The sequence below is a fragment of the Thamnophis elegans genome, chromosome 2, assembly GCF_009769535.1.
Source record: "Thamnophis elegans isolate rThaEle1 chromosome 2, rThaEle1.pri, whole genome shotgun sequence".
NCBI classification, from domain to species: domain Eukaryota; kingdom Metazoa; phylum Chordata; class Lepidosauria; order Squamata; family Colubridae; genus Thamnophis; species Thamnophis elegans.
Window position 1 is genome coordinate 14,997,933 of NC_045542.1, and position 26,881 is coordinate 15,024,813.

Genomic DNA, 26,881 nt, shown 5'->3' on the forward strand with positions numbered 1-26,881 from the left:
GGGTGCTCCGTTCGCAGACGGCCGGCCCTGGGTGCGAGGCTTTTCCCGGCCGAGGGTGAGATGAGATGGGCAGCACAGATCATCACGTCGGGGTCACCAGATGCGATTTCTCTGCGGGTGGTTCATGAAGCCAATGAGGAAAGAAGACTCGGACACGAATTTCCTTCGGGACGAAACCGACCCAGAACGAAGTCTGGGGGTCCTTTTTTATTGAGCATACACAAGGGAGGGGTGGATTCACATAGCCAATGGGGACCAATCATGATTGTGCAAGTTTACAGTATATGGTAACTCATTTACTCTCATGTAGACTCGAAGAACACTCATAGTCAATAAACCTTTTATCATCATGCAAACATCCAATGCTTAATTAATGTTTGAGAGTTAAACAGTTGTAACTCCTGATTTAATCAACGCTTAGTTACAAGTCTGTGGTTGCTGATCTGCTTGGTGTTAAGGGTACTGATTTAATCAACGCTTGGAGTTGGACAGTTTGTCTTACTGATCTAATCATATGGCCAATTATTGCTTTTAGTTTACTGATTTAATCATATGGTTAATTATTGCTTCTGTTCTATACGTGTTACAGTATGGCAGATGCATACCTGCACGTATATCGCAACACCTGATGCCTTAGCCACTACACCAATTTGGCAATAAAATAATCAACTTACACTGGTATAATTCCAGGCTGTTTCTCTTGATTCTGCCCTTAAAATACACCCCAAAGCAGTGTGAACATAACTCCTTGCTGTCACTTAGTAGCTGTCTGGATTTTTGCAGCAGGGAGCTGAAACTCTACAATGTGTGCAATCATATACTTGCCAAGGCTTAATCTTGCTTTAAATAGGGAGAATAGTGCCACCACCCTACATTTCTAAAGACTGAGATGCAATCTGAGCTAGATCCAATATTTCCCTCAATTTAACATATCGATCTAATGAACTTGGTGCCAAACATGTATATGGATTTGGAGATGGCTCAAATGTAGCACTTGATTCAACCAGTTCCATCACCTTTGAGCATCCGATTTAATTATTGGCAATCTTCTAGGCTTGCATTTGGAACTCTACTACAGAATCCCTGTGTAATATCCATGTATGCAGGATTTCCCAGGTGAGGCCAAAAAAGCCTAAGACCCCACTCAGTAAGGCAGATCAGTATTATTATCCCAAGATGGCACATGGAGGGAATTATATAGTTGAGAAACTTCCTAGAGGCCACTGAACTCTAGGCAGGTTACTGGAAAATTGACCCCCCCCTCTTTTTTTGTTGTTGTTCAAAACTTGTCTTGACTGATGCGCCCCTTCCTGGATCGGGATGATCTGTGCACAGTCACTCATGCCCTCATCCTTTCTCGCCTGGACTACTATAACGCTCTCTACATGGGGCTGCCCTTGAAGAGCACCCGGAGGCTTCAACTGGTCCAGAATGTGGCTGTGCAGGTTATCATGGGGGCACCTAGGTGCTCCCATGTTACACCCCTTTTAGGCGGCCTGCACTGGTTGCCGGTTGTCTTCCGGGTGTGATTCAAGGTACTAATTATGACCTTTAAAGCACTCCATGGCTTAGGCCCAGGGTACCTGCAAAACCACCAGTGGTGGGTTTCAAAAATTGTTCAAACCTACTCTGTGGGTGTGGCCTCCTTTGTGGGAGTGGCTTGATGCCCATGTGACCGGATATGAAGATGCCGACGACACTTGTCAGAACCACCTTAAATTACCTCACAACAGCACTGGCATGCATAAGAACGTGATGTAAACTTGTTTTTTAAAAGGCATCTTTGGTTTGCGTTAAAACAACTTCAACACACGCAATGTTCTGATTGTACCACAAACGCAGTACTCGTCCTTACCTTTCACAGAGGCACTGAGTTTTATAAATATGAGCATGATAGTGTAGAATAATCATATCCAAGGACCAGTGGTGGGTTTCAAAAAAATTTGGAACCTCTTCTGTAGGTGTGGCCTGCTTTCCGGGTCCACTGGTGGAACCTCTTCTAACCGGTTCGGTAGATTTGATGAACTGGTTCTACCGAATAGATGCGAAATGGTAGGAACCCACCTCTGGAGACCACCTACTGCCACCGGTAGCCTCCCACCATCCAGTGCGATCCCACAGGTTTGGCCTCCTCAGGGTGCCGTCAGCCAGACAGTGTCGGCTAGGGACCCCCAGGGGGAGAGCCTTCTCTGTGGGAGCGCCTTCCCTCTGGAATGAGCTGCCCCCGGAGCTTTGTATAATCCCCGACCTCCGGTCCTTCCGACATGCCCTAAAAAGTTGGCTTTTCCAGCAAGCCAGCCTGGCCTGAACAAAACAAAATAAATTATTGATCATTGTTAATTTTAATTGGGTTTGTTTGGGATATTCTATTTAATTCTTTTTAACTTTTGTAATATGTGGGGTTTTTTTTATGTTGTATGCTGCCCTGAGTCCTTGGGAGAAGGGCGGCATATAAATCTAATAAACAAAACAAAACAAAACAAAACAATTATATTAACCTATAGCAGGGCTGTCAAAATCCTGTCATGCACTGGCCACGCCCACGCCCAATTTAGCAAAAGAGGGGAAAGTCCTGATACATCACAGGACACCTCTGTGACGACGTGAGTTTGACACCCCTGACCTATAACAATTTTTCAATTGATATAATGGTACGTGGGAAAGACTTTGAGAAGATAAGGGCACCTAGGGCATGGTCAGATAGGAGAGTGCATAGCTCACAACCTGATACCCCTCCCACTATCTAGTGGTGGGCTATGCAGCCTCTTATCTAACTGTTTCCAGAGTCTCTTGACCTTGTCTCTTGTGGTCTTTCCCACATACATTACAATCTGAGGATGGTTGTTTGTTTAAAACTTAATGATTAACAATCCACACTGTGGCAAAGTTTATAATTCATTTCATATTTTTTTCTCTCTTTAGTTTTTATAGCGTTTCACAGGTATTAACCCATGAGAATAGGTTGCATCAGTGCTGAGCAAAGATAGAACAGCTGAAAGGAATGGAGAAGTCGAGAAGCTTTGGGAAAGGCTGATAAAGATTTGGAGGGTTAATCATCTGCCAATAGGAGTTAGGCACTGCCTCCACCTTGTCACCCTCTCAAGCCTTCAGCTGATCCCTGGATCACATGCTGGACTTTACTGTTGCTTTCCAGCCTGATCCTTTCGGGCACACTTCACTGCAGCTCAGCCATGGCCAAGGCAGCTCCACGCACTGTGCTGATCACCGGCTGCTCTTCAGGCATCGGACTGTGCATGGCTGTGCAACTAGCACGGGATCCAGGAAGGCGATTTCATGGTGAGATCAGGGCATCTGGAAGGGGGTGGGATAACTGAGATGTGACACTCAGAGGAGTGGACACTCTGGTCTTTCTAGATGGGGTTAAGTTAAAAGAAAAGTGAGATGAAAGACATGAATCTAGAATCCGAAAGGGATTCTAGAACCAGCGGTGAGAGTGATAGCTAATTGCAGAATTAGAAGAATGCAACTTGGCCCTATCAGTTCCCTTGACTCTGTCTTACACAGGATTCAGTGTAACATCTGGTCTGTCTCCCCAATACCCATCATGGCACCTTTGCATCCAGTCAGCTTTTAACTCTTCCTTGTCAACTCAGCCCAAAATTATCCCAAAGTCAGGAGGCCACTTGAATCCCAATATTATATTCTGTGGACTTTCGGGTTTTGCATCCTTGCCTTTGGGCCTACTTTGCATGCTGTTGACTCTCCAGCTTTATGGGCTGCATCCCCTTCATTTCCCCTCTCTTCCCCTTGTCTCCATCCTGTCAGACTAACTGCTCTTTGCTCAACAAACTGGCTGGGTGTGTATGCAAAGACTATCTCCAAAGGCTACTTGTGTAACCAAGCTCAGGTGACAGGAGACTCAGGAATGGTGAGAATGTCAATCAACGCCAACAATTCTCTCTCCTCCAACCTTCCATTCCAATTCTGCCTTTCTTTCTCCATTTGCCATAGGAGGTGGCCTTTTAGCAAAAAAAAAAAAAAAGTGCTATTGACAAGTAACTAGGTGATCACAGACACACCAAGTTCAATGGGCATCAGAGATAAACGGCTAGAAGCCTAACACAAGGATTCCTTAGGGAAGTTACATTTGTACCTTACATACCCCGAAAGCGTGCAGCGATAGAAAAGTTGAATGCATAACAGAGAGCATGCTGGATAGAAGTACATGCCACCTGGACTAATGTCTCAGGGATTTCATGGAAGGGCTATTTTTTTAATAAGAAAATAACTACTGATGAATTATTTTCTTATTTATTTATTGTTATTTTCCACCTTATTTTTATAACTCATGGTGGGGTTCATACGCCTTCCTCCTCCTATTTTCCCCACAATAAACACCCTGTGAGATGGGCTGGGCTGAAAGGCATCCAGGTAGCTTTCCTGCCTAAAATGGGATTAGAACTCACAGCCTCTTGGTTTCTAGCCTGCTGGCTTAACCACTAGACAAAACTACCAATCCTCTATAATTGTTATATGAGTCTTTATTAAGATGCTTAGTAATTTTCACAGCTTATACCCCCATTATATGCACAAGGGATATTACAGTACTGGCATTATGTGGAGTCAGCATGTGATATCCACACATTCACACAAACTTATAGACAAAATTCATTTCTGGGCTTGCTTCCCAAAGCCAAGCAACCTTCTGAAGCCCTCACATAATCACAAATACCATTGCCAGAGGAATTTAGAATTTCCCATTAATCTTTTTTTTTTTCTCTCTCTCTCTCTCATTTACATTCCCCTGGCAGATAATCCATTTCTGTTCCATTAAATTATATGGGAGGAGATGTTAGTTCTTTTGTAATGAGAAAAAGAAGGGGGAAGGGGGCTTAATGGGATATCGAAGAGGCAAGTTATTGGTTGGGTGCATGAATAAGAGTGAAAGGTAATGTCAGAGAAAAGGCAGTAAAAGAAGGCTTATTGTAATATTTAAAGCCATTTTTCTTCAGCTATGGGAACTACAGACTACATTCTCTTTTTTTTTTTAAAGGAGCCTTAGAATGATAGGATCTTGTTGTGTGATAATAAATCAGAATCTACATTTCGGAATTGGGTACGTTGTAAAGACCAGACTACAAAATTATAAAATAACTATTATTTAAAATCCAGAGGGAATGTGAATCAAGACATACACAATTAATCTTGCTTCCAGAGGGACTCTCTGACTGACTCTAGGCATTGAGTCTAATCAGCCTCACCTTTTACTATCAACACGGAATGGGAACATAACATATTTGGTTAAACTGTGGCTCTTTTTAACTCATCTGTGCTTAGCAACTCCTAGAAAAACACCAGAAGTATCCCAGAAAGACATTGAAAATGGAGACTAGGAAAGGTGCTTCAGTTGCCACCTGTAGCCGAAGGATGATATCCTATCCTTGCTTTGTCCTTTTTTTTCCTTGAAAGATAGATGCCCTGCCTGGCTGCTTGCAGATAGCTATCCTTTCTGGTTTCCCAAAATGCATCTTCAGCCTAGATGAATGGGCCCAAGAACTCCCTGTAAAGAAAGAAATTACTACTTTCCAGTTATTCGGTGATTTTTCAATTAAATACTTAAAAATTCAAAGCAAAGGAGACATAAGCAGATACACTGGGTCTTATTTACAGTCGGTATCCCCCCCCTCTCTCTCCTGCAAGTAAATCATGTACAGAAAGTATTTTTTTCATAATTTCTTATCCATGAATATATAGTTGAACAGATTTGCTTATAATTATTGTCTCAAAAGAGGGCATGCCGATAAATTTATGCAGAAAATCTGGAGAAACAGGAGGGAGGGAGGAAGAATGGATCTCATACTGCCCATACTCTTTCACAACAAATTATCTCTCCTCTGCCTACAAGACACACACATACACCACATGTACAGAGTTCACCCTCAAAGAGGAGATTAAACACAGAGGGATTTGGCATCATGGCCCTTAAGAAGCTTTCACAGCATGAATCCTCAATTACCCTGCTGAACCCTGGCCAAGAGCCAGCATCCCCTCCTTTGAGCAGCCTTTCTGGACTTTGGATGGCTGATATAGTCTGTTGCACAACAGAAGAGACTGTCTGGGAGGGAGAGCTTTTCAAATACCAGCATCCCAGCCTTTTACTCCTTGTATAACAGATTAACAGAGTTGGAAAGGACCTTGTAGGCCATCCAACTCCCCCTCAAGCAGGAGACCCTACACCATTTCTGACAAAGGCAGTCCAATCTCTTCTTGAAAGTCTCAAGTGATGAAGCCACCACAACTTCCAAAGACAACTTCTGTTCCATTGGTTGATTGTTCTCACTGTCAGAAAGTCCCTCCTTATTTCTAGGTTGAATCTCTCCTTGATCAGTTTCCATCCACTATTCCTTGTCTATTTCGTATTTATTTTTTTCGTATTTATTTAGCATTTATAGGCCGCCCTTTTCCCTGAGGGGACTCAGGGCGGCTTACAATAGTAAGGGAAAGGGGGTGAAAGACAAATTACAGAGAAAAAAAAATGTGAGATAACTAAAAAGTACTAAAACACAACATTCACTCAGCATTCGGGAGGGGCAATAAAATTTATCCCCAGGCCTGACGGGCTAGCCAGATCTTGAGTGCTGTACGGAAGGCCTGGACTGTGGTCAGGGTACGAATCTCCACGGGGAGATTGTTCCATAGCGTCGGAGCAGCAACTGAGAAGGCTCTCCTCCGGGTGGTCGCCAGTCGGCACTGACTGGCGGATGGAATACGGAGGAGGCCCGCTCTATGCGATCTGATGGGACGCAGGGAGGTTATTGGCAGAAGGCGGTCTCTCAGATAGTCAGATCCACTACCATGGAGCGCTTTATGGGTGGTAAGTAAGACCTTGAATTGCACCCGGAGATCCACAGGCAGCCAGCGCAGCTCGCGGAGGATAGGTGTTATGTGGGCGAACCGAGGTGCGCCCACAATCACTCGCGCGGCCGCGTTCTGTACTAGCTGAAGTCTCCGGGTGCTCTTCAAGGGCAGCCCCATGTAGAGCACATTGCAGTATTCCAGCTTAGAGATCACAAGGGCTCGAGTGACTGTCGTGAGAGCCTCCCGATTCAGGTAGGGCCGCAACTGGCGCACCAGGCGAACCTGGGCAAATGCCCCCCTGGTCACAGCTGATAGATGGTGATCAAAACTCAGCTGTGGATCCAGGAGGACTCCCAAGTTGCGGGCCCTGTCTGAGGGGTGTAAAATTTGTCCCCCCAGCCTGATTGATGGTACGGTGGTCAAATTATTGGGAGGAAAACACAACAGCCACTCGGTCTTGTCTGGGTTGAGCACCAGTTTGTTTGCTCTCATCCAGTCTTTAACAGCTTCCAGACCCTGGTTCATCACGTCTGGCCTTCAGGTGCTTTGGAAATTAGCTTGACCCCCTCCTCTCTCTGGCAGTCCCTCAAATATTGGAAGACTGCTATCATGTCTCCTCTGGTCCTTCTCTTCACTAGACTAGCCATGCCCAGTTCCTGTAACCGTTCATCATATGTTTTAGTCTCCAGTCCCCTAATCATCCTGGCTGCTCTCCTCTGCACATTTTCTACTGTAGCTTCCAGTTCTTTTTGCTATCTCCCCAAGAAAGTATTGAGGAGGTGTAACTTACAATACTGTACTCAGATGGATTATTACAGGTAGTCCTCAGCTTACAACCACAATTGAGCCCAAACTTTGTTTTTAAATGAGACATTTGTTCAGCGAGCTTTGCTTCATTTTTACAACCTTTCTTGCCAGAGTTGTTAAGTGAATCACCCTAGCTGTTAAGTTAGTTAAGTGAATCTGGCTTCCCCATTGACTTTGCTTGTCAGAAGGTCACAAAAGATGATCACGTGACCCCGGGATACTGGCACCATCATAAATATGAACCAGTTGCCAATCATCTGAATTTTATTCATGTGACCCTGGGGATGCTGCAAAAGTCATAACTATGAAAAATGATCATAAATCACATTTTTTTCAGTGCCGTTGTAACTTTGAATGGTCACTAAACAAACTGTTGTAAGTCAAGGATTACCTGCATTTGTAATAATTGAAACTCTCTTTTCCACTTCCAAATACCAAGACAGTGTAGTTTGTAAACTTTGTATCCTGGCAAGTAGGCAAGTAGAAAGACAGAAAACAGACAGACACACAATCTCAGTCAACTTTTTTAGTCAAAACTATATAACTACAGAGACCTAAGAAAATAACTAATGCTGCACTTCATGCATGTTTTCAAGTCAAAGATAAATCTGGTTCCAGGTTTCCAGTGCAATGACTAATATACGCAAGGGTACTGGGACAATTTTTTTTCATTATCACCACCACTTCATTGTTACTATGTTCTTCAAGTTATTTTAGATTTTTAACAGAGTTGGAAGGGACCTTGTAGGTCATCTAGCCCAACCCCACCTCTCAAGCAGGAGACCCTACACCACTTCTGACAAATGCCAAGGTGGCGCAGTGGTTAAATGCAGCACTGCAGGCTACTGCTAGATCAGCAGGTCAGCGGTTCAAATCTCACCGGCTCAAGGTTGACTCAGCCTTCCATCCTTCCGAGGTGGGTAAAATGAGGACCCAGATTGTTGGGGGCAATATGCTGACTCTCTGTAAACCGCTTAGAGGCCTGAAAGGCCTATGAAGCGGTATATAAGTCTACTGCTATTGCTATTAAAAATGAAAATCAAATCTCTTTTTGAAAATCTCAAGTGAGGAAGCCCCCACAACTTCCAAAGGCAACTTCTGTTCCATTGGTTGATTGTTCTCACTGTCAGAAAGTTCCTCCTTATTTCTAGGTGGAATTTCTCTTTGGTCAGTTTCCATCCATTATTCCTTGTCTGGCCTTCAGGTGCTTTGGAAAATAGCTTGACCCCCTCCTCTCTGTGGCAGCCCCTCAAATATTGGAACACTGCTATCATGTCTCCCCTGGTCCTTCTCTTCACTAGATTAACCATGCCCAGTCCCTGCAAATGTTCATTGTAGGTTTTAGTCTCCAGTCCTCTTAATCATCCTGGTTGCTCTCTGCTGCACTTTCTCTAGAGTCTCAACATCTTTTTTATAGTGTAGTGACCAAAAATGGATGCAGTACTCTAGGTGTGGTCTTACTAGGGCTTTATAGAGTGATATTAGTACCTCACTTGACCTTCCTTGTGTAAAAGTTTCTCGTCGTCCACTTTTTAGCGTCTCAGTCTCCCACATCCATAGGATGAGCAAGTTGTGTTTAATCTCTTTCTTCCTTCTAGTCATTGCCACAATGCGTGACCTGCGCAAAAAGGACAAGCTGGAGGCAGCAGCGGGGGACACACTCAACCAGACCCTCACCATTCAGCGCCTGGATGTCTGTAGTGATGAATCTGTAGCTGAATGCATTAACAGCCTTCCTGAGAAACAGCTGGATGTGTTAGGTAGGTGATCTGGGAGAAAGGTTTCCTAAATAGGCTGCGGGTGGCTCACATTTATGATACAAAGCTAAGGGGGATTGTACTTGATAATAAATTATTCTGATGCATGCAAGTTCCATAATTTCAGCATGACTGTGCTACAGCTATGTGTTCCGTATGCTATGTGTGTGAAGGGCTAATATGTCACAACTATACTGATGATCAGAAATACAATCTGTAGATCAACAGGTTGAGAAAGGTTGTTCTAAATCAGTCTTTCTCAACCTGAGCAACTGTAAGATATGTGGACTTCAACTCCAGTGGTGGGATTCAGCCGGTTCGCACCACTTCAGGAGAACCAGTTAACTTTTCTGAGCAGTTTGGTGAACTGGTTGTTGGAAGAAATCATTAGGGCAGAGAACCGGTTATTCAATTATTTGAATCCCAACACTGTTCAACTCCCAGAATTCCCCACCCAGTATGTGTTCTGGGAGTTGAAGTCCCCACCTCTTAAAGTTGCTCAGGTTGAGAAAGATTGCTTTGAGCATTACACCACTTCTCACGAGGAAGGAAAGCTGGGGTGGGTTCTGCCCAAATTCCTTCAAACTAAACAGCATCCCCAAATGTTTATTTGATGGGTTTTGCATTTCTGTCTTTCATAATCATAGCTCAAACTCAAATCCTGGAGCTTTCCTTATTGGGCTTGAGTGAAGGGAGTGCTGGATTGGAAATTTCATAATTCCCCCTTCCTCTAAGGCTAAGCCTGATCTCTAATTCTTGTTCTCCCCTTCTGTCCTTGAGAATTGGCCTCTTCCCAGGGTCACTTGAGCCTTTTGGCTCCAAGGTGAGATGGAAGTGGTGTTAGATAACATGGTTACATATGGTCTGTTACATATTTCTGACAATTTATTCCAAGTTTTTTACATATTCACCATGTGATATACAGTAGAGGGCCCAGAATCCTGTAATAACTTTAAAACAGATGTTTCCAAAGATTTTTTTTTCTTCACCTGCTTTTCGGGATTGTGATGGTTTATGGCCAAGACAATATTAACTTTCCAAATACACAAAGCAGATTTTATTGCGTGCATTACAAGCAAACAAATTGCCAAATTCCAACTGAGTTCCACACTGGGACCAAACTCTTGAGATACAATGCGTGCATTAAATTACTAGCATAGCATATTTCCAATTGACTGTAGGAATTAATGTCTTTGGGCGTCAGAATTAAAGCCATATTTTTTTACCACCGATCAACATAGATTGTACATAAAGATGATCCAAAGTATGCTCATCCCGACACCCAAATTACTGCACGTAAAATCGTTCACAGGACGCCCTAAAAAACAAAGAAAGGAAAAGAGTGGGGGTTCTGGAATTTTTTTCTTTTTTCACATAATACATTTTTATTAGTTTATCAACATATAAAATGCAAAGGGAAATTTTAAATACTAGTACAACCTCAACTTTTTACTTTTACACAACAGGATACACTAGCCATTTCTATAGCAACAAACCTATCTAATCAGCAAAAACAAAATCAAAGTTTCATATATATATATTTTCCTATTGCAAGCCCAAATCAATTTTCAAATAGAAACAACATTAAAATGTATTCTCTTCTGAGTTATCTTCTTGGATAAGAGTGTCAATTTAACCATGTCTGCTTCTCTTGTCTCCTTGGTTCTGGAATTCTTTCAAAACCCTGTATCACGTGGGGCTATTGAAGGCTATTTCTTTCTGTTTAATATAGTTGCATGTGTTTGTGTGCATGTGCATATTTCTGAGCAAACACCCCTTAACTTAAGTTCTATGTGCTTTTGTCTGCATGTTCTCAGGGAAACCCAGGGAGAATAACACGTGTTCCACAGTGAGGTGAAGAAGGGAGGGGGCTTCGAAAGGCGCTGTCAGCAACATTCCAAATCAGTGTCTAATTACATCTCCTATATGGATAGTTTTTCTGGATTTTTTTTTTCCTCTACAGCTCCCACCTTGAACTTATTTTCAAATATTAATTTGATTTGATGAGTTTTGTACCATGATCATTAAGTGAGCCTGGTTCTCTTTTTAACTTTGCCCATTGGAAACCACCTGGGAAGTCACAAAGGGCAGTCATAAATATATACTATTTGCCAAGTGCCCTGTTGTAGCCTCAATCCTATTCCAGTTTGTTTTTTAAGGTATGCACACAAGTAGGATTTCAACATGATGTTGTGGCCCACCAGTGACCAGCAGAGCTGGCAGCAGAGTCGGACAGTGAGGAAGTTGGGGAGGAGCATGGGCCAGTCCTGGAGGCTGGTGAAGGGCTCTGCGTTGGAGGCAGAGATGAGGCCGAGGCGTCAGGTGTCTATGGAGGTGGACAACAGTGAGGCAGAGGAACAGCTGGAGCCTGTTCCCAGTGTGCTTATGCACAGAGCTGCCAGAAGAAAAGAACAACTCAGAAATCAGGGTAGACTTGGGAGTAAAGTCACAGGTGGAAGGTGATTGGCCCTTCCCAAAGGAAATAAAAGAGGGGCGAAAGGGGAGTGGGCTTTTGCAGGAAACCATTCTTTCAGTGGTTAGATTCATTTCAGGAGTGTGAAGCTTTGTCCATGAATCTCAGAGACTCTGTGCCCAGTCTTTCCTTGCACAGCACCTCATTTGAAAAATACTTACATGGCAGCTTTCCAAGATAGATAAGGTCTGTATTCATAAATATTCCTTTGAAAGGCTATTTTCCAGGCCTTGATGAATGTGAATGAGAGGAATTCACATTCGTTTAATAAAAGGGGTTTTGTCAGAACCAGGACTCTGCCTCCTACTTTTTGGGGAAGCCTTGGTCAGAACATGCCCAAATTGTGATCGCACAACTATGATGAGGGTCATAAGTGTGAAGACTGATTGTAAGTCATTTTTTTCAGTGCTGTGGTAACTATGAAAATGGTCATTAGTTGAGGACTACCTGTAAAAAACAATGATGGACCACAAGTCCCAACATCCAACATGGCCAATGCAGATTGCACTCCAATGTATCTACAAGGTGTTGGCCTGGAAAGGCCTAAAACACTTGATTCTCTACAAACAGCATACGGTCCATGGTTAGATTGCAGACCAGAGGGACAGAATCAGCCATGAATTGAGGGAGGGAAAAAGCATTGGCATGCTCTTTCTTAAACTCCTGGAGGAAAATCAGGAAATATATCCACATTTTTTTTAAAAAAAAAAACTCAATTACCTACTAAATTAACTGAAATAAATCTCTCCTCTTCTTTGGGGGAATGCCTAGGCAATTCTCATTTTGGTTTTTTAAATTAGTTTTTATTCAATGTTGCATGGATGACATTTTCCATTATTTTAAAAGAAACCTAATTTAAAAACAGACATACTTCTTTCAAATGAGGTAAAAATGTGTCTAGAGGGAAAAAAGAGATGTGGGTGGGGGGATTTCAATTATATTCCAAATCCAGACACGGAGATATGAAAATTCCCATTGTGAAGTGAAAAAAATATGTTTTCATCTTTCTAGATGTATCATTTGTAGAAACATTTAGAATTGACTTTCGGGAAGGTATGAGAAATCCAGGTAGGTAGGTAGGCAAGAGGGAGGGAGGGAGAGAGGAAAGGAAGGAAGGAAGGAAGGAAGGAAGGAAGGAAGGAAGGAAGGAAGGAAGGAAGGAAGCATTAGAGGGATTTAGAGAAGAGATTACACAGCCCACTGATAAAACAACGTCAGAAAGATAGTCAAAATAACCCCATTTTGATTTTGTTAGTATAACATGGAGCAGAAAGAATTTTTAAGACTTAATATTAATGTTAGTATGCCCTACAGCAGTGGTAGCCAACCTGGTCCCTACCGCCCACTAATGGGCATTCCAGCTTTCATGGTGGGCGGTAGGCGTTTGCTGTAACTCTGCTTTATAAATTTTATAAAGTAAAGTTACTTCCCTACTTTATAAATCACCATTACTGTGGAACCGGTGGGCGGTTAGAAAATTTTACTACTAACAGAGTTACAAAAGTGGGCAGTAGGTATAAAAACGTTGACTACCCCTGCCCTACAGCAATAAAGAAGCATTTATGGAATCCCTGCAATGTAACTTCTTGACCTACATATCTCAAAGGGCTGAGTATTTCAGTCTTCACCCAGCGCTCTGGCCATGCCTGTGATAACAAGTCTTCTGTTGCATTGGCTAAGAGCCCAACCACTGAGTTGCTCCCACATAGCAGTCTCTTTGCTTTCCCTTGAGAGACTCCGGTCCTTAGTGGCGACACCTGTGAGCTTTGATTTCAAAATATCCCGCGACGATCCTATTGAAGAAAACCACCCTTTTCCTAGGAATAGCAGATCCATCCTTCTTACAAAAGGAATGAGAGGTGTTGCTGGAACACTTGCAAGGAGGAGGAAAACAGGGATCCAGGGCCCAGGGCAGAAACAAAATGGCGGTCTCCATAGAGGACATTGCTGCAGGGGGTGCAAGAAACTAGAGTTATGGCGGATTAGTAAGAGGTTAATGTTTTAAACTGTGGGATTTGTGTTTCTCAGTGAACAATGCTGGTGTGGGGCTCATTGGACCCCTGGAAACCATCACCATCGATGCCATGAAGCACATCTTTGAGACCAACTTCTTTGGTGCCATCCGCATGATCAAGGCTGTGCTCCCTGCAATGAAGCAGCGCCAGAAAGGACATATTGTGGTCATCAGCAGTGTCATGGGGTTGCAAGGTATGAACCGTACTCCTGGCTAGAGGGGGGGGGAGCGGGTTGGGGGGTAGAGAAGAAGCAGAGCCCTTATTCTAAATCAATGCCTTTAAAAAGCCTTGTCCTAGCTCTCTAGACTTTATGGGTATAAAGATTATTATGGATATACAGATTTCATGGCCTCTTGTGAGATCATATTCCTAACCTCACATCCCAACTTTCAACATCAAAGACAGAGTACATTCATTAAAAATATTCGGGACAACTCCAATGTTCACATTTGCATCTCATCTAATATTGGCGAATGACGCTCTGCATGTGTCGAGATAATGCACAATTCTGGCTTTACTATAAGTCTCCTTCTGTCCCTCATTAACTACTTACATAGGTGGTAATGTATACCTCCCATTTCAGTGTCTCGGTGCCCAACCAGCCAATAAGTCCTCACATTTCTGAGTGCAAAATTCTCGTTTAACAATCTTCCCCTGTTTTAGCCTATTGGACTTCAGCCTTCTAATTTCCCTCCATACAGACTTAGCACATTGAATGAAAGTAGAAGTCCATCACTTCTGGAAGACTGATTTTTAAACAATTCAGTGGAATCCTAACGTGCTACAAAACAAAGCACCAACTTCAAGGTTCATCTTGATTTCCGAGGATGCCGCTGAATTCTATATTGATTTCAGAGGCACTCTGATTTAAAAAAAAAAAAAACTCATGATGGCTTAAAATTAGTTCTTTGTCTAAATATGGACCCATTTCTCTCAAAATAAAATGGCAAATCAAAGTAATCTGGAAATTATAGGGGCCCTACCTCCCATTTAGGGCAGGGGTGAAATTCAGCAGGTTCTGGAGAACCGGTAGCAGAAATTTTGAGTAGTTTGGAGAACCAGCAAATACTACCTATGGCTGATCCCAGAGTAGGGTGGGAATGGAGATTTTGCAATATCCTTCCCCCAGGAATGGGGATTTTGCAATATCCTTCCCTTGCCACGCCCACAGAACCGGTAGTAAAAACATTTGAACTTCACCACTGATTTAGGGGACGCGGTGGCTCAGTGGCTAAGACGCTGAGCTTGTCCATCAGAAAGGTTGACAGCTCGGCGGTTCGAATCCTTAGCGCCACGTAACAGAGTGAGCTTTTACTACTTGTCCCAGCTTCTGCCAACCTAGCATTTTGAAAGCATGTAAAAATGCAAGTAGAAAAATAGGGACCTTAGATGGGAAGGGAACAGCGTTCCATGCACCTTCGGCATTTAATCATGCCAGCCACATGACCATAGACAGTGCTGGCTCTTCAGCTTTGAAACAGAGATGAGCACCGCCCCCTAGAGTTGGGAACGGTTAGCACATATGTGTGAGGGGAACCTTTACCTCCCATTTGCCTTTGGTAAAAAGATGCTTAGTAACCAGCTGCTCCCATCATTTTCTGAGCAGGCCCATGACATTTTTTCAATTCCTTCCACTTTTCAAAAGCGATGAAGGACCTTTGAAAAATATAAGAATAGATGGAAGAAACCAAAAAAATTTACACCCCCTTCTGCTTCTTTGCAGGTATCCCTTTCAATGATGTCTACGCTGCCTCCAAGTTTGCCATTGAGGGTTTCTGTGAAAGCCTTGCTGTGCAGCTCCTCAAATTCAATATCTTGTGAGTGAAATGGAACCAACTTAGTCTCTTCGAAGAAGGGGGTGGCAATCAAAAATAGGAGCTGGGGACAGGGGATGTCAACAAGATCCTGGAGGGCAGGGAGAGTTGCAGGGGCCTCCTAACCTCTGTCCCCCTAGAGCAAGGGTGTCAAACTTGATTTCATTGAGGGCCGCATCAGAGTTGTGTTTGACCTCGGGAAGGGGGTGGAGTGGGTGTGGCCAGGGGACATGGCCACCTCAATGCCACTCATGTAGGGGGCGCCTGTGGTGGCCAAACGCTCTGCCAGAGAAAACAGGCTTGCGAGCTTCGTTTTCATTTTATTTATTTATTTAGTTTGTCAAACATGTACGAGATAACAGGTATAAGTATAAACATGGACTTCAGCACATGAAATGAGTACAAATAAATGGGGACAGTAGGACAGGGATGGTAGGCACGCTGGTGCACTTATGCACGCCCCCTTTACTGACCTCTTAGGAATGGTGTGAGTTCCACGGTAGACAGTTCAAGCTGTGGGGGCTACAGGAAGTAACAACGGAGCCAGGTAGAGCATTCTAGGCATTGACCACTCTATTGTTAAAGTCGTATTTTTTGGTTGCGATGGCCTCCTTCAACCCTCTGCCAGTGGAAACAGAGCTGGGGAGGGCCACCCGCAGCCCTCCCAAATTTCTGTTTTCACTGGCAGAGGTACTGCAGACCAGTCCTTTGCTGTTTCCAGGATCTGCCCCCCCCCCACCCCCGGGCCTTGAGTTTGACACCCCTGCCCTAGAGTCACTTGGTGCTCTCAGAAGCAGTGATGGAAGCTACTGAGCATCTTCTGAACTGAAGTCAGGTTCCCCATATATAAACAGATTTGAGAAGGGAGGAGGCTTTGGGCTCTGAATCCAAGGTAGGAGTCCAACTCGGTTTTATTTTCTACTCTAAATACCAAGGGGGAGGGGAAGAATCTTGTACAACATGCAGACAAAGAGGCAATTTAACTTTAGAGTCTTTTATCAGAACCCGTCTCCAGGCGCTTTACATTATCATAAGGCAAGCATTACAAGGGCAACTGCATGTTATTTAGCCTCATGTGCATCCAAGTTCTTATATTCATGCTCAGCAATATTTTCAGGTTCAGCAGAAATAGCACAAAAACATAAAATGAAAAATCAATAAAAGCTCTCGAGATCTCTGGTGATAGGATAGAAATCTTTCAAGGAAAGATATGTTTCTGAAAATTAGTCTTTTTTTTTTAAGATGTTTTTGAGGGAGTGGGATGAATTTTGAGGGATGGGAATGAATCATCAAGGGATGACATGTGTTCCTTGTTGCTGTAGGTAAACATAGGTAGCAGGGGTGGGTTTCAACCGGTTCACGGCGGTCCCTGCGAACCGGTTGGTCGGCGAACCCGGAAGTAAGTAACTTCCAGGAACAGCGAAGGGCCCACCCACCCGCCCGCGCTCCTTACCCGGTTTTGACGAGTTCTGCGCTTCCACGCATGTGCAGGATGCATACAGCGCCTGCGTGATCCTCCAGGAGCAGCTGGAGCATCGCACAGACGCTAGTACACACGCGTGCGCTGCGCACGTGCACGTGTGCACGAGGACGCCGCCGGCCCCGTTCCAACCGAACCGGTTGGAACAGGGCGAGAAACCCACCCCTGATAGGTAGATACACTACCCACTATTCGTAAAAGAAATTGGACCCACACCTCTATTTTTATGCTCTCAAATATAAGCAAAGGAGATGATTTGCTTATTTCAGGCCATCAGATATTAAACCATTCAATGTTCCTAACTAGTAGTATTAGCAATACATGACACTTTAAAATTGGTTAGGATGCCAGTTCTGACGCTGACATTCCATAGCTGATATTCCTAATACAGTACATATTTCTTAAAAATAGCTAAGGAAGCTAATACATGATTTAACCAATAATGTAATTGAAAATTAAACAGCCTTAAGTGCAACCTATAAAATAGCATCAGGAAACATGCTAGCACCAATTAGCACCTTCTAAACAACACAAAACAGGATTAATACCGCAACAACCAAAGCACTGTGAACATTTTCTTTTTAGTAAAAGTCTTTGCCATTCAGCAAAATATGATAACCGAGGAGGGTTTTCACAGCTGTGGAAAATCCTGTTTCTCCCTGGCTAAAGACAATTGGAACATTTTAGAACTCCCCTAGCTTTGAGCATACGCCAGGGATACACAATGTGAGGCCCTAACAAAGTCCTAAGGCAGGGGTCAGCAACCTGCAGCTCTGGAGCCGCATGTGGCCCTTTCATCCCTCTACTGCGGCTCCCTCTCACCAGTCAGCTCCACAATTGAAGCCACACTAGGAGGATACTCTATGGTGGGGGAACCGGACTTCTGGTCGACTCCAGAATTGAATGGGGGTTTCTGGTTAGGATTTCTGTGGCTCTTTAAGTGTTTAAGGTTGCTGATCCCTGTCCTAAGAAAAAGGGGAAAAACTTGTCAACATGGGAGCCATGACTATGTAGTTGGTCCCACCCTTTTTACAGCATACTGTACATAAAAACGGAGCAAGGATTTGATTGCCTACTTGTGATTGTCTTCTTGGCATATTTAATCCCACCCGCATGGGCACCCATGTACTCATTCTTTCCAATGGACAGTTCCAAGTAGCAATATAGCCCTCATATAGCAGACATATCACAGCATCCAGATGCCAACCTTTCAAGGGAGGCCAAGTCAAGAAACAGAGATGCCAAGAATTCCAGGAAAGTTCTTCATTTTAGTCAGGTGGGCTTTATTTTGTCCTGGTGCCTTTAAGTCCTACTTCTGGCCACAGAGGTGTCTGTGGTTTTCTTGGCAACTTTCTCAGAACTGCAGGTAGTCCTTGATTTACCCTCCAAAGTTCGGTTGCTAAGTGAAACATTGAACTCGGCCCAATTTTACAGAGTTTCTTGCCACAGTTGTTAAGTGAATCGCTGCAGGTTGTTAGGTTGGTGACACGGTTGTTAAGCAAATCTGGCTTCCCCGTTGACTTTGCTTGTCAGAAGGCTGCAAAAGGAGATCACATCACCCCCAGAACACTGCAACTGTCATAAATATGAGTCAGTTGCCAAGCGTCTGAATTTTGATCATGTGGTCATGGGGATACCACAACCATCACTTAACAGTCAGTTAAGTGTGGAAAACAGTCATAACTTGCTTTTTTCAGTGCCTGTTGTAACCTTGGTCACTAAACTAATTGTTGTAAGTGGAAGGCTACCTGTAGTTTGCCCTCCCCTCATTCCTAAGGCTGAGAGAGAGAGAGAGAGAGACTGGCCTACAGTCACTCAACTGGCTTCATTTGTCCCTTGGTTTCCAGCCTTTAACCACCATCCTCAACTGGCTTCCAATGTAGTAAGATAGTGTGATAAAATTTTAAAAGCCTGTTCAAGTTTCCCTCTGCCCCATCTTACTGTTAAACAAATTCAAGACTATTTTGACTTCACATCTTGTGGTTCCCTCTCCTCATTACTGTGTAAGGTTTCAATAAAGGGGAATATTTGTTTGAATGGACCAACTTGCCACAGTCAACTCAGCATGGCCAATTTGCCATGGCCAACTCACAGCAGCCAATGGCCAACTTGCCATGGCCAACTCGCCACGGGACAATTTAACAATTCTATTTACTGTATTTTCCAGACTATAAGACGCACCATGATTTTGAAGAGGTAAATTTGTTTTAAAAAGTTTTTGCACTCTGCATGCCTCCCAAAACCTCTGAATGCCTCGTTTCTTGCAAAAAAAGGGGGGCATGCAGAGATTTGAGAAGCTTGTAGAATGTTCCTGGGGGTTGGAGGGGGGCAAAAATGAGCAAAAAGCAAGCCATTTTTTGAAAAAATGGGCTGGTTTTTGCAAAAAAGTGGGGGGCATACAGAGGCTTTGGGAGGCTTGTAGAGTGCTCCTGGGGGCTGAGGGGGGCAAGAATGAGCAAAACCAGCCCATTTTTTGCACATTTTTGCGCTCCCCAGCCCCCAGGAGCACTTTGCAAGCCTCCCAAACTCTCTGCACGTCCATTTTTGCAAAAGTGGTGCTGTTTGAGAATGCCAAAAATGCTGTATTCAGTGTATAAGACGCACCCAGATTTTCACCCTCTTTTTTGAGGGAAAAAGGTACGTCTTATACTCTGAAAAATATGGAAATTATTTAAAATGAATTTAAAAATATTTTAATTTTTGCCATTCACATTTCATTTTGTCCCTCCTTTTTCATCTTCTCTTTAATGATTCTATTGCACCATTTCTTTGATATTAGTGTAAGCCTTGTCCTGCAGTGAGTTGTTCTGTAGCAAGTTGGCCGTGGAGAATTGTCATAGACCCAATTTTTGCAGCTCAGGATTGAAATGAGGGGGTCCTTGGTGCTCTCTGAGGTTGCTTGTGTAAGGTTTCCTGCAAGAGCCCTGCAATAGCTCACTTATTTCTTCCCAAAGATCAGCTCTAAATTGTTACACCAAGCATTTTTGAAACGCAGCTCTAAGAAACTCAGGATGAATTCCATAATTCCTGCTCCCCAGATGTGTTGTACTTCTCAGGATTCCTTGTTTTGACCACGTTAGCTAGGAATTCTGGGATTAGTAGTCTGAAGAGAGCAAAGATAGGGAAAAACTGACATGCTAAAGCTAGCAAAATCCCACTCTCACAACATAAGATATATACATTCTGCATACCATCTCGTAAGTAAACATTAGTTATGCAGATTGCTCCATGGATCATAAAACTCATGAATTATCATCCCCCCAAATCTGGTGGATTTAACATCTGCATTGTAAATCCTGGTAGTATACACAATGTGCCTTGAAACAAGACGGTGTTGGATGTTTTAAGTATGAAAAACAAAGTTTGCACTGCCTTTGCAAGCCAACATTTGTTCATAATTTAAAAACGAAAATCTGTGCTTTAATTAAATTCAGAGTCGCCATATTTCTTTTTCACATCCAAAGCCAAAGCTGGAAGAATTGGAGACGATGTAGTAAAGTACAAACGTTGGCATGTGTATTTGTTATGAGTCTAAGGGAGTCATTTGGGGTTAAGCCTGTTGCAGCCGGCAAGAAAAATAAAGCTGAGAAAACATTAGTCTTAATTACTATTATTAAAATGCCATGTTCTAAATCTGAATTTCAAAACATTATCAATGTGTGAAGGGGAAAAAAAGAAAACAACCCTCCCAAGGAGGTGTATATGCAGTATTTCTGGCACAAACCAGCTAAAACAAACAAGGGAGAGTTAAATCTTATACACTGAGCCAGTAATCAATGGCTGAGCTAGTTGGGGATAATAGTTGTTGTCCAGCACATTGGAAGTCAGTGAGTTGGGGGATGCTTGTACAATCATGCAAATCTATATTACTATAGCCACAATACTCTTATTCATGCTATGTATTGGCCATAATCAGATATCTCATCAACCTGGAATTATTCAGAACTCTGGCTCAGTATGAATGAGCCGTAGCCTGGTGCATTGTTGTTAAATTAAGCCCATTTGATTCCTCCAGCCAGCCAGAACCGCTAAGAAACTTGGGCTCTCCTTTTGGGCTTTAACATGATATCTGGCCTGGGACAAACCAAACCACAGGCCTCGTCTCCATCCTAAGAAGTCAAAATCAAAAGCCAAAAACAAACCAATAGACTAGAATGGGCAATTATGAGGGCAAAAAGCAGGTGTCAACTTCAGAAGCAAGTAGGCTGGGACTGAAAGAATAGGGCAATTGAGTGGCAGTCTAGGTGGTAGGCAAGGCTCTAGTCATCCAGAAATCCGCAGGTCTGCAAACCTGGGGCCAGATTGACCATCCAGCATTGTCCTCTAAAGCTAGCTGTGATCAGGAGTTGTTGGATTAACCTGGACTCATCTGTAGTTCCTTCATCCAACACAGCAGAGAGACAGTACCTTTAGGTTCCCAAGACACATCTCCTGGATCTTGAACATACGATGAATTTAACCCAAATCCTTGCAATGTTTACTAAGGATAACAGAACATTATCTGGAGGCATCCCCTTCCATCCCTCCATTCTGAAAAAAAAGCCCTTCTAAAAGAACACAGCTTTAGGAAAATATTTGCAAGTAAGGAAAACAAATTTTCATGGGGGAGGGGAAGGGTTTGTCTCAGAACAAAACAGGACGTACTCATTTGTTCAAAAAAATGTTGTTTCATAGATATTCACCAGAAATTCCACGCCCGTTCATGCCTTATTAGTCCATTATGTGCTTTTGATAAATTAATAATAATTCAAAGACTCATTGGATTCCATGTGTGTCTGTTAATAAAAGACATCCAGAGGTTTTCAGTAGATCATGGCCTTTGCAACAATGGCAATGGACTCACTTTGCAATAAAATGAGACAGAATGATCCACATGTCACGTGAAAAAGATACAACAGCGAAGAGCCTGACTGAAGAGGTTACCTAGAATGATAACTCAAGAGGAAGAATGGGATAGATCAGTGATGACAAACCTTATTTGCTCTGGGTGCCAAAAGCGCTTGCTCGCATACCCACCCCCATAATTTAATGCACCCCATTCTGTGCCCCCTGTGCATATGTGCATGACATCCACCACCACCCATGTGTGCACAGCTTTTTTGGAGCCTGGAGAGGTCAAAAACAACCTGCCCCCCGCTTTGGAGGCCAGAAACGGCCTATTTTCTGACTTCCAGTGGGCCCAGGAGGTCCTTTTTTCCGTGGCACGACAAAACCGCGGTCCACTAAAGTGCGCCCGATTAAAGCGCGTCGCTGACGTCATCAGCAGCACGACAACAGCGACTGCGGAGAAAAAAGGGTGCTTTAAAAAGCGCTTTGAAAGCAAGCCGATTCAAGTTAAGGTAAGGGTTAGCTTTAGGGTTAGCTTTAGGGTTAGGTTAAGGGTTAGGGTTAGGTTAAGGTTAGGATTAGGTTTAGAGTTAGGTTAAGGGTTAGGGTTAGGTTTAGGGTTAGGGTTAGGTTTAGGGTTAGGTTAAGGGTTAGCGTTAGGTTTAGGGTTAGCGTTAGCATTAGGTTAAGGGTTAGGATTAGGTTTAGCGTTAGGTTAAGGGTTAGGTTAAGGGTTAGGTTTAGGGTTAGGTTTCGGGGGGTTAGGTTTAGGTGTTAATTTTAGCTTTAGTGCTCACAGCGTGCTTTTTTCGTCATGCTGGGATGACGTCAGGTACGTGGTTTCATCGAGCGCGCTTTAGTCGAACGCGGTTTTGTGGTGGAACCCTTTTTTCACCCTCCCCAGGCTCCAGAGGCTTTCTAGAAGCCTGGGGTGGGTGAAAAACAGCCCAACCCGCAAACTGGAAGTTCAGGAATGGACTTCCAGGATGCCCATTGGGCCATTTTTCACCTTCCAGAGGCTTCAGGCGGCTTCCCTGAAGCCTCCGGGGAGCAAAAAACAGCCCAACATGCAAACCACAAGTTTTTCCTGAACATCCAGTCTACGCAATGGGCCATTTTTCTCGCTTCTGATGCTCCAGGAAAGCCTCCTGAAGGCTCTGGAGGGCAAAAAAATGGGCCTATGAGCAAACCGGGACTTCTGGTTTGCTCATAGGGCCATTTTTCACCTTCCAGAGCACAAAAAATGGCCCAATGCACAAACCGGAAGTTTAGCCATAGAGCCGTTCTTCACCCTCCGGAGGCTTAGGGGTGGGGGAAGCTGTTTTTACCCTCCCCAGGGTCCTAGAAAGCCTTTGGAGCCTTAGGATGGCAAAAAACAGGTCCATCACACACCAAAATGGGGAGAGGGCAGGGGTTGCGTGTGCATACATGGAGCATGTCACTTACATAGCATTATGGGTGTATGCATGCCCACGCATGACCCCTCTGTGCTCCCCCTGCTTTTGGCATGCGATAGGAAAAAGGTTAGCCATCACTGTTCTAGATAAATAATTTTTATACAAGTTAAAAGCTTTGGAAGTCCACGAAGAAAATAGGCCTTTCATGGGAAGGGTTTCCAGGGGTGAGGGTGGTGGGCAGAGAACAGGGGAAAGGGCTGGTCCATCTGTGAAAATAATATATTGGCCAATTCTGATGTGATGGCCTCTGGGCCCAAATGCTAACTGCTTTTTTGAATGTTTTTCCTATATAGCATTTCTATGGTAGAGCCCGGCCCTATAAATACCGAATTCGAGATGAAGCTGATGGAGGAAGTGGGCAAGTCTCAGTTTCCAGGAGTTGACGCTACCACTGTGCACTGCTTCAAGGACATCTACCTGCCAGCCTCACATGAAATATTCACCACCATGGGCCAGTCCCCTGAGTCTGTGGCTAAGGTAAGGAACACTCACCCAAGTCATGTGAGGAGATTACAGAAGGAACGTTTTTCTAGATCAGAGATCTCCAAACCCTAACCCTGGCTGAGGAATTCTGGGAGTTGAAGTCCAGAAGTCTTAATGTTGGCAAGTTTGGAGACCCCTGATCTAGAAGAACTTTCCTTCTGTAGGCCCATCACATCACTTAAAGTCTTAAAGTTGCCAAGTTTGGAGATCCCTGTTCTAGATAGATGAGATCTTGCTTATCAAGTTCTGTTGCCATCATACAAAACAGAATCCATCCTCTTCCAGTGATTGGTATTGACATCAGTTTCTCCCTTCCCATTTTTATCTCCCCACCCAGTTATCCATCTAGTATTCCATGAATAGTTGCAGTAGGTGAGCAAACAGCAAGCTGCCTCTAATCAACTTTTTGCCTGATCTTTCTGAATGACCTGCCCAGACTCTTATGTCTCACCCCACGTTCATGTCTGTTTTGATTGGCTCAGGCTCTCCAAGGGCTCAGCCAAATGATATCTTTCTTAGTCCTATTAACCTAAGACCTTTTCAATTAAAAATTCAAGGGACTATCCTGGATATATCACAATATGCTCTATACCTTTGAGCTTTGGCTTTCTGATTCCAGAAGAGAAAATGCAAATTTTAAATCAATCTCACAATCTAGGAATCATGGTTCTAACCAAGGGTGAAATCCAGCAGGTTCTGGAGAACCGATAGCAGAAATTTTCAGTAGTTCGGAGAACCGGCAAATGCTACCTTTGGCTGGCCCCAGAGTGGAGAGGGAATGGAGATTTTGCAGTATCCTTCCCCTGGAATGTGAAGTGAGTGGAGATTTTGCAGTATCCTTTCCTTGCCAGGCCCACCAAGCCAGGCCCACCAAGCCACACCCACAGAACCAGTAGTAAAAATAAATGAATTTCACCACTGGTTCTAACAGCAAAGAGGAAGCAGTAAAAAGGATGTCCATGAAAAAGAATCTGCTCCACTGGGGGATAGTTTCGATGATAAAGCGAAGTAGAAATGATTTAAATGAATACTTTTTCAAAATATCTCAACCCATCAATCTCTTTCCATTTTGCCTTTCAACAGACTGTGGTCAATATCATTGCAAAAGAACGCCCACCATTCCGGACCCAGACAAACCTTCTGTACACACCATTGGTGGCCCTAAAATACGCCGACACCTCCGGTGAACTGTCCGTCAGTGCCTATTACAACCTACTTTTCCGCTTCACCAGACTTTTCTACATCAGCACAAGCTTCCTCAAATGCATTACATGTCGGTGTTTTCGGCGCCAGATCACACCTACCTGAGACCAAGTGGAGAATGGCCTTGATGGTGGTGTGCACTCACTCCTCACATGTCTTGCTAAATTACTACATCTGACCAGATTCATCTATGTGTATAAGAGATTTTATTAGGGACAAACCCATTCTTGTCATAAGGATAGTAAGTCCTGGTGATTGTGTAGTGGGAGGTGGAGATCAAGCAAGTTGATCCAGCAGGTTTATCCCACAACAAAATCAGAAGTCCAAATATCCTACTCATGGGGACAAACACTAGCAAGAGCAGAAGCCCACAATTCCATCAAGGTATATTCTTGCAATGGTAAATCCTATCACCTCCACTAAATGCAACTTTTTAACCCAAATAGGAAGGTAAAAGCTATGAATTGCCTTGACTAGAAATCCTGGCCCAGCATTCATGATGTCCTCTGTCCTTTTTACCAATTTTGGCATACCCATTTTTAATGACTAAAATGGTCACTGGGATGGGGAATAATTTTTCTCAGATTAACCCCAAATTTAACTTTTCCAAAAGCCAAAATGGCTGGTTGGCAAAATCACTGGATGACATAAGACTGACATTCTTTAGCCCAACTATTTTTGTTTTTAAACTTTTGGAAGAGTTTGCAAGGGAGCTGCATTTGCTCATCTCTAGCGTAGAATTTAGCTGACAAAAAGAGTTGCTGATAATGTGCAAAGTTCTTCACTCTATTGCATGTTCACTTGATTCTTATCCTCCTTGGTGATCTGTATGGATATAAGGAAAATCATGCTGCCCTTTTCCCAAACCTCTGTGATTTATATTTTTTGAAATAGCTTTTATGAGCAGAGCTGATACCAATCCTCAAGTGATGTTGCCAATTTTAATATGAGCAACTGTCCATCTTTCTGAGCTTTTATACAACAACAAAGTAGAGAGGTAAGGACGGACAAATGTGTTTGATAAACCAGTGGTCACCAACTGGTGGTCCATGAGAAAATTTTGGTGGCCCGCAGAAAAATTATTTGCATTTTTTATATTGCACTAAATACTATTTATCTTTGTTTAAAAAAATCATATTAGTGGTTTGCGGGATTTAAAATTATGAATTTAGGGGTCTCTGAGGTCCAAAAGGTTGGTGACCCCTATTAGAAGAGCCAAGGTGGCGCAGTGGGTAGAGTGCAGTACTGCAGGCCACTTCAGCTGACTGCTAGTTCAGCAGTTCAGCGGTTCAAATCTCACCGGCTCAGGGTTGACTCAGCCTTCCATCCTTCCGAGGTGGGTAAAATGAGGACCCAGATTGTGGGGGCGATATGCTGACTCTGTAAACCGCTTAGAGAGGGCTGAAAGCCCTATGAAGCGGTATATAAGTCTAACTGCTATTGCTAACTGCTATTGATAAACCTATTTTTTGGAATAGGGAGGTGGCCATTTGAATTACCTTTAATAGGTCCACCAGGAGATGCTGTTTTGAATTCTCTAGGAAAGGGCTCTCCAACCATGGCAACTTTAAAAACTTGTGGACTTCAACTCCCAGAATTCCAAGCAAAGCTGGCTGAGGAACTCTGGGAGTTGAAGTCCACACGTCTTAAAGTTGCCAAGGCTGGAGACCTCTGCTCTAGAAGTCTTTCGGAAGGGAGAAGCCATCAGATAGAAACTGTCCTTGCTTTATGTTCTGCCTCACTTGG

The 26,881-nt window shown here is 43.5% G+C and overlaps 1 protein-coding gene across 1 annotated transcript; it reads left to right on the plus strand.

The window, feature by feature from the left end:
- The first annotated feature begins 2,958 nt into the window (after window positions 1-2,958).
- RDH8 (retinol dehydrogenase 8) lies at window positions 2,959-26,045 on the plus strand. The gene is made up of 6 exons (XM_032210548.1): window positions 2,959-3,297; window positions 9,225-9,386; window positions 13,885-14,064; window positions 15,595-15,688; window positions 23,743-23,926; window positions 25,016-26,045. The coding sequence occupies exons 1-6, from the start codon at window positions 3,192-3,194 to the stop codon at window positions 25,238-25,240; spliced, it is 951 nt and encodes a 316-aa protein (XP_032066439.1). The 5' UTR covers window positions 2,959-3,191; the 3' UTR covers window positions 25,241-26,045.
- Window positions 26,046-26,881: the final 836 nt, after the last annotated feature.

Excerpts from the sequence above, each read along its gene's own strand:
- RDH8 (XM_032210548.1), top strand. The coding sequence starts at position 3,192 with ATGGCCAAGGCAGCTCCACGCACTGTGCTGATCACCGGCTGCTCTTCA. Across the intron at positions 3,298-9,224 it reads TCCAGGAAGGCGATTTCATG|TCATTGCCACAATGCGTGAC; the intron begins GTGAGATCAGGG and ends TCTTCCTTCTAG. Across the intron at positions 23,927-25,015 it reads CCCCTGAGTCTGTGGCTAAG|ACTGTGGTCAATATCATTGC; the intron begins GTAAGGAACACT and ends GCCTTTCAACAG.